We start from the raw sequence: 8,412 nt of genomic DNA on the forward strand, positions 1-8,412 counted from the left end.
GTTTTGTTAGGTAGTTAGTTGTTGATTTGGTGGGTATGAACTGGTTTTTTGGATGAAAAACAGGTGTCAAACTGGTGTGGACTTGATTAGAGTGTAGACTGAGTATTAAGTTGGAGATGGGGTGTAAGGGAGTGTGTTATTGCTCTGAATTTTTAGATGTAGGTGATTTATGGTTTGGGTAAGTGTGTGACTGTTAATTTGGTGGGAACGAACTGATTTGTGGTTAAAAGCAGGTCTTGAGCTTGTTTCTGGAATCAAGGAAGTCTTGGATATCGCATGTTTTGGGTAATGCTGGTGCTGGTGATGCTTCCTCTTTGGTGGTTTCTGTCTTGTGTGATGTATTAGGTATAATTCAGGTCAGTGTGGGTCAGGTTGGTGAGTTGTTTCTGCAAGTGTTGAATGATATGCCCCTTTTCTACAAAGTCATTCTTGGATCTCCTCCAGCATCACAATTGTTTGGTGGGATTCCCAATCCAGAAGAGGAAGTTAGGCTTTGGAATTCTTTCCGAGATAAATTAGAATCAAACATGGTAATGCTTGATAAACGTTACATTGCTGATACTTGTTTTACTTGGTTAAGGGAATGCGTAAACAAGATAAGTGGAAGGAATTTGGTTGATGCCATTGGTACTGGCCGGGATCTAGCTTCTGCTGAGAAATCAATAAGGGAGACAATGGAAAGTAAACAAGTTCTTGAAGGCAGTCTAGAATGGCTCAAGAGTGTCTTTGGGTCTGAGGTTGAGTTACCTTGGAGTAGGATTCGGGAACTTGTCTTGGAAGATGACTCAGATCTTTGGGATGAAATATTTGAGGAAGCTTTTCTTGGCAGGATGAAAGCAATAATTGACTTGAGATTTAGGGAGTTAACTGGTACTGTTGATGTGATGAGCTCGATTTCATCATTAGGGGACACTTTTGCCAAGCTGAATGATGTTCAGGTTTACTTGAACAGACCTTCTATGGCTGGTGGAGTTTGGTTTCTAGAATCCAATTCTAGAAAGACAGGAGCTGCTTCTTCTGTGTTTAAAGTCCAGCCTGAGGAAAATGAATTTCAGACTTGTCTTAATGCCTATTTTGGTCCTGAAGTAAGTCGAATCAGGGATGCAGTGGATGTTTCTTGTCAGAGCATTCTTGAAGATCTTTTAAGTTTCTTAGAATCTCCAAAGGCCTCTAGAAGATTGAAGGATCTTGCACCTTATCTACAAAGCAGATGTTATGACAGTGTCTCTGCTATATTGATGGCACTGAAAAAAGAGCTTGATAGTTTATATGCCTCTATGGAAAATGGCATCAAGGAGATTCCAACAACTGTCACTGTTGAAAAATCACTTTTCATTGGACGATTGTTGTTTGCATTTCAGAACCATTCGAAGCATATACCCTTGATACTTGGTTCTCCCAGATTTTGGATCAGTGGGAATGCATCTGCTGTTGGGAAAGTCCCTTCTCTGGTGAAACATTCTAGATTTGGATCCGAGCCTTCAGGCTCTGATAGTCCAGGAAGACAAACAAGCCTTGGCTCTAAAAGGCAAACTTCATCTGCTGCAGCTGCCTTGCTTGGAGCAAGAGAAGGTACCACCCATGAATTGGAAGAACTCAATAGAACTATAGGGGATCTTTGCATTAGAGCTTACAACTTATGGATATTATGGCTATCTGATGAACTTTCTGCCATTGTCTCACGAGATCTCAAACAGGATGATGCTTTATCTTTGAGTACACCCTGGAGGGTAAGCACATTTGCTTTTATAATTCGATGAGTTAATTTATTACGAGTTTGTAGATTTACTTTATTTCTAGTTGATACTGAGACAATTTGAATTGAAATGTTTTTAAAATAAGTACTGGATCTCAATTATCATCTCCTTTGCAGTTATATATAAACAGATCTCATGGAGTAATAGATCCAAGAAGCTTGCTTATTTTTTGTTTGCTTGAACAGGGCTGGGAGGATACCATAGTCAAGCAAGATCAGTCTGATGAGAACCAATCAGATATGAAAATATCTCTTCCATCTATGCCTTCTCTGTATATCATTTCATTTCTATTTAGAGCTTGTGAAGAAGTTCATAGAGTTGGAGGTCATGTACTTGATAAGAAGATTTTGCAGAAACTTGCATCAAGACTATTGGATAAGGTAGTGACTTATATTATCCTCTCAATGGATACATGTATATGTGCTTGCACGTGTATATGTACAGTAACTGTATTTTATTAAACAGGTGATTGGTATCTTTGAGGAGTTCCTTTCTTCTCAAGATAGTGGTGCTCATCAATTGTCAGAAAAAGGAGTCTTGCAAGTTTTGTTAGATGTAAAATTTGCCACTGATATACTGTCTGGTGGTGATTCAAATGTGGTTGGGGAATTACATAGCAACGCAAAGGCAAAAGTATCTGTCAGGAGGAAGCAGGACCAAAGTTCGAAGACCTCAGCCATTAGAGAACATTCAGATCAGTTATTAAACCGCCTTTCTCAGAGGCTTGATCCTATTGACTGGCTTACGTAAGTTTTCTTATTCTTTTGTTCAAGGTTTTTCATTTTTTCCCCTTGTAAATAATATTTGTTGGAAGCAATTTACAATCCATGAATAGATGGTTTATGATAACTAAATTTGTTAAATTACTAATCCTGATTTTGAAGATGTCATGATTTGTCAAGCAAATCCACCATTTTCTTATTCTTTTGTTCAAGGTTTTTCATTTTTTCCCCTTGTAAATAATATTTGTTGGAAGCAATTTACAATCCATGAATAGATGGTTTATGATAACTAAATTTGTTAAATTACTAATCCTGATTTTGAAGATGTCATGATTTGTCAAGCAACATCCACCATTTAATGCTTATATGGTAGCAGATACTGCTAGATACTTAGGCTCCATGGTTTAAATATGGGAGGTTGAAATGTAGTTTTTGTTTGTTTTCTTGTCTCGAGAGAATTTGTAGTATCCTTCTTTCTGTTGGTCTGGTAATGATTCTTTTATCTGAATTCGTATGTGAAGGTATCAACCATATCTATGGGAGAATGAGCGGCAGTCATATCTGCGACATGCTGTGCTGTTTGGTTTCTTTGTGCAACTTAACCGAAAGTACACTGACACTGTTCAGAAACTCTCCACTAATTCCGAGTCTAATATTCTTAGGTGTTCTACAGTTCCCCGTTTCAAGTACCTCCCCATCAGGTCCGTGTGATTGTATATCTTAACCTAGATGCAATTGTTTATGCAATGACTATTTTCATTTTAGTCTTATAGAGAAGTTCATTAATTTTTACTAAAGTTAATATTTAAAAATAAATCTTATTACAAACATACATCTTGATGAATCCAGTGCTCCGGCATTGTCCTCTAGAGGGACAAAGAAGACATTCACTCCATCATCAAATGAAATCTCTTCAAGAAGTTCGTGGAACTCTCTTACCAATGGAGAACTTCATCAGAATATAAATTTGGATGACAACTCAAGTCGCGGGGTGGCGACACCATTCCTGAAGTCTTTCATGCAAGTAAGTTCTCAGATTTTGGTACAGTTTTCTTGCTTCAGTGCAATCTAAGGCTGCACATTGTTGTATTACCTGAGCTTTTTGCTAAAAAGTTTTGCATGTTGGTGCCTTGCAGCTTTATTGAATTTGCTTATCATTGACATTTAGGTTATGTTCTAGTGAAAGAGATGAGTTGCTTTATGCACTGTAGAGCACAATTTTATGAAATCTTAATCAATAAGCCAAATGAAGATATGGAATAATGTTTTGTCCAAAATCTACAATATTATCGAGCTTTAAAAGCTTTATATGGGTAATTAAATTTTGATATTCGTTGTTTTGCAAAATTAACTTCATGTGGGAATTTTTAAATTAACTACACCTAACATTATTCTCGATTCTGGTTGACTTTTACAAGATCTCATTTGGCAGTTGGCACAGAACCACCAATGTTTCACCATTCAGATATATCCAAGTTTGCTGTGGAATATGCTTGACTTGCATAGTTTTTACGTACTTGATAGTAGTTGATACCATTTTTATGTTATATTCTAGGTTGGAAGCAGGTTTGGGGAGAGTACCTTTAAATTGGGATCCATACTAACTGATGGGCAAGTCGGCATTTTCAAGGATAGATCTGCTATGTCTTCGTTTGGAGACATGCTACCTGCTCAAGCTGCAGGTCTTCTTTCATCTTTCACAGCTCCCAGGTCAGATTCTTGATGAGCGCCAGACCGAAAGATACCTACTTGCGCATTTGCAAGAGTCTCATTGTTGTATGAGTATGAATGATTATCTCCCCAAATCACCCCCACTTGTCATACCACCATTAAAATTAGAGAAACAAAAGAATCATATTTAGCAACTATCTGAAGTAAATGGAACAATATGCTCTGGGGAATGAGGTTCTTTAATGTTGACTTCTGGGGTCTACATCGTTTGGCATGAAATCGGCTGAGTGATATGTTATATGAATGCCCAAACTTTAAAGCCTGAAGGAACTAAACAACGGATTGAAGAGCAAAGAAAAGAGTTGCTGGCAAGTTTTGTGTTACTATTGGGTTCAAAGGAAAGCTGAAATGGTTTCTTGCTAGTGTCAGTTAAGAGTTGAGAGCTGTTATAACTCGTGGCTAATGTCTTGCGTTGTTCTGATTTTTAGGCCATGTCTATAATCTCTGTATAAATTCAAACATTATTTTCTGTTAAATTTTTATTTTTTATTTTTTATTTTGAAAAAAGAAGGTTCCCATTACGGTGTACTATGTATTTTAAATGCTTATTCAATGAAGTAAAATTCGTAGGTATAAGCGGTTGTTTGTGTATATTTAGTTATTTACTCATTTTCTGTAGTCAACGAAATCTCCAGTTTTAAGCATTAAAATGTTCATTCCCAAAACAAGAAAGGAAAAAAGTATTACTAAAATTCGTGGTATTTATGAAATTAATGCAAAAGGTCCTTGCACAGCCGAAAAGCTGAAGAAATATAATAGTACCCCTACTTATTTGTTGTCACATGGGAATGGGATGGACGCATTCATCTTAGTGAAAAAAAAATGGGATCATCCTCGAAAACTGCGAGCTTACTCATTGCACACCAACCCTATGAGTCTACTATTAACGCAGAGTCGGATTTTTTATTTAGAGAAACTCTCACTCTTGCTCGGTTGCTCCAACAACTTTTAATATTTTTAGGTATGTAAAAGTATAGGGAATCAATATATTATCTACTAATTTATTGTTAATAATAATTAAGATAAATATTTTGGTCAAATAGACTAAAATATATGTTATTTTAATTTTTTAGGAGAAGAAATTGTACATTTTATAGATAGAAGAGAGAAAAATGTCACAATTATTTAGGCATTTTGAAAAAAAAAAAAGTGTCATTTTTCGAGTTAAGTCTTAAAGTCTAAAATTGTATTCGAGTTTTAAAACGATCTCTTATAAAATAGAATATTTTATATATTTATTACATTTAAAAGCTAAAATTTGGAAAGGATTATATATTTTCTTATCCTAAAATCCGTATGTATGCCGATACAGATTTTTAAATATTTTAAGAGGTGCGAGCTTCTTTAAAAATGGTTCGATAAGTCTTTATTCCAGACTTCCTAGAGTATTTTAATTTGCTTACTTGCTCGTTGATTCAGCAAAACAAAATTAAAACAAAATAACACTTAAGAGTATTTTTAAAATTTTTAACAAATTAAAAAATATATATATTTTTTCCAATGTAAAAAGTTAGCTGTTTCTCTTTGGTTTCTTCGCTTAGAAATTTAATCGAATATTTTCTTGCTAGCTAGCACTAGCAGCTTGTTGGCAATTGAGATTTAGAATTATCCATACTAATGACACTAAGATGCTTATCACTTTCTTTTTCAAGAACATTGTTTGGTTCTTGTCCATTTTATAATTAACGATACACATGTTACTTGTCCCTGTAGGTATGAATTCGGTTTAGTCTCAAAGTCGTGCAAGTAACGTGCAATTTTGCCCGGGAATAAGATTTTGTGATATCACAACTTACCATGCTTTTAAACTAACATCCTAGCATTTTTATCAATTTTCATATGGAAAAAGAAAAGTCAAGAATGAACAATTTTATTTTATATTGGTTATTATTTTTTGTCAATAGTTCAATACTTTTATTCTAATAGTTCAATAATATATTTTTATTAACATTTTTAAATATTATTGATTAATTATTAGCCAAAAATAATAAATTTTTGAGGTAATGACCAAATCAATACTCGAAAGATTCAAACGCTGACATTTTAGTACCTGACTATTGTTATTGATAAAATAGTACCTGAATGTTTTAAAAATTTGCCAAGCGTGTCCTGGTGCTTGCAGGACCATGGCTCCGGCGAGTAAGATGCTTACGTGTTCACCGGTTTTTGCTGACAAGAGAAATTTATTTTGAGTTGGAATTTATAATTAAAAATATTATTCCAAACCCTAATCCCTCCCCCTCCCTCATCGTAGCCCCCTTTCCCTTTCCCTTTCCCTTTCCCTCTCCATCGCAGCCCCTTCCCTCTCCCTCCCTCTCATATCATCTCATCTCATCTCATCTCATTTCTGCAATAAAAAAGAACAACAATCTAATATCTCAAAATTCCATCTTTTTCAAGCAACTACAAAGCAAAACTTTTGATTCTCTCTCTCAGATCAGAGAAGAACAGGACGAGAATTTGAAGAAGAAGAAGAAGAAGAAGCTACAATTCCTGAACATCCCAAAAATATGTTACCTTTTCTTCCTCTTCGCCTTCTCTCTCCTCTCCACCGCCACCGCCATCTTTACCGTCACTTCCATCTACACCAACAAAGCTGTCTTCTTTTCCTCCACCATCTCTGCAATTCCCAAAATCTTCAAGCGTTTGTTCATCACTTACTTCTGGGTCACACTTTTGATGTTCATCTGTAACTGTCTTCGTGATTTTCTTAGTTTTGTTTATTATAACAATTGATACACAGAACTGGTTTATGCAGTTTTTCACGTTATTGTGGGTGTGTTGGTTATTGTGAATTTGGTGGGATTGTTGGTGCAGAATATTTTTTACTGTTTGCAAGAGTTACCATCACCAAGGAATTGATAAGAGTGTTTTACATAATCATCTTGGTAAGAAATTTGGGGGATTTGTAGGTGGATTTTTTCTTTTTCTTTTTTTTTTTTAATGTAATTGATGGAATATTGTAATACATTTGGAAAGAAATACAAATGGTATTGGTAGATTGTAATTTGAATTGTGATATTGTGTTCATTTGTGCATGCTTCTATCTGTGCCTTTATATGATCTGCGATGGGAGGGAGAGAAAACAGGACAGCAATGGAAAGGGAAAGGGAATGGGGCTGCGATAGAGAGAGAAAGGGAAGGGGGAGTGTGTTGGAGGGCTGCAATGGGATGGAGGGGGAGGGGGCTGCGTTGGGTAGGGGAGGGCTGCGATGGGGAGGGAGATGGAGGGGGAGTCTGCGTTGGGGAGGGAGGGCTTAGGGTTTGGGGGGTGGTTTGCCATGTCACCAAAATACGGTGGCCATGTCAGCATTGTATTTGCCGGAGATTTGCTCCGGCGAGTTCGGGGACACGTTTGTCAAATTTTAAAATTTTTTAGAGACTATTTTGTCAATAACAAAAGTCAAGTACCAAAATGTCAGCGTTTAAATCTTTCGAGTACTGATTTGGTCATTACCTCTAAATTTTTTTAGCACTCTAATATTATCCTTTAAATCTTATGGTTAATAGTACAATCTTTTTCTTTTGTTTTTACCTATGAAGTACGGACATTTTTTTTATTTATCACGGATACATTTTGGACACGACACTCGTTTGACGTATCTTCTGTGTCCAATCGTGTTTCAATAAAAGATAAAAAAAAAAATTCTGGACACACCTAAATATCATGGTGTCAGCATGTCCAGCCTTATTTTTAATATATATTCTTGAAATGAATTTAGAAATAGTATATATTATTAATTATTAAAATAAAAAATATTTTAAATATTTTATATAATTAAAAATAAATAATAAAAATAATTAATTAATTTATATTTTAATATTAATAAAATACCAAAATACCAATATAATTTATTCAAAAAATATATTTTATATTTTATATATATGTTGTGTCCCCGTGTCCTATAAGAATTTCAAATTCAAATTCATGAGTCCGCGTGTCCCATATCATGTCGTATCCCATGTTCATGACAGTATCCGTGTATCATACATTAATTTTAATATCAGTTTCACTATAAACATGATTCATAATAGAACACAATAATATTGTTTGATATATATAGCCAATCTTACTTAATAGGATAAGGTTTTGTTATTATTATTATAATAACAAAATTATCCTTTTATAATATATATAAATATGATTAATTTAATAATTAATTTTTTTATATTTATATAATATTTTTTATATATATAGGTAA

The 8,412-nt window shown here is 34.7% G+C and overlaps 1 protein-coding gene across 1 annotated transcript in view; it reads left to right on the forward strand.

Moving 5' to 3' along the window:
- The window catches only part of LOC107617964 (conserved oligomeric Golgi complex subunit 1), a 5,697-nt gene extending 914 nt beyond the window's left edge, over positions 1-4,783 (forward strand). The window contains exons 2-7 of the mRNA XM_016319866.2: positions 234-1,730; positions 1,943-2,137; positions 2,223-2,503; positions 3,001-3,180; positions 3,329-3,503; positions 4,035-4,783. Coding sequence (XP_016175352.1) covers positions 234-1,730; positions 1,943-2,137; positions 2,223-2,503; positions 3,001-3,180; positions 3,329-3,503; positions 4,035-4,202 — 2,496 coding nt within the window. The 3' untranslated portion in view covers positions 4,203-4,783. The remainder of the gene's footprint in view (positions 1-233; positions 1,731-1,942; positions 2,138-2,222; positions 2,504-3,000; positions 3,181-3,328; positions 3,504-4,034) is intronic.

Source organism: Arachis ipaensis, chromosome B09 (genome assembly GCF_000816755.2).
Source record: "Arachis ipaensis cultivar K30076 chromosome B09, Araip1.1, whole genome shotgun sequence".
Taxonomy (NCBI): domain Eukaryota; kingdom Viridiplantae; phylum Streptophyta; class Magnoliopsida; order Fabales; family Fabaceae; genus Arachis; species Arachis ipaensis.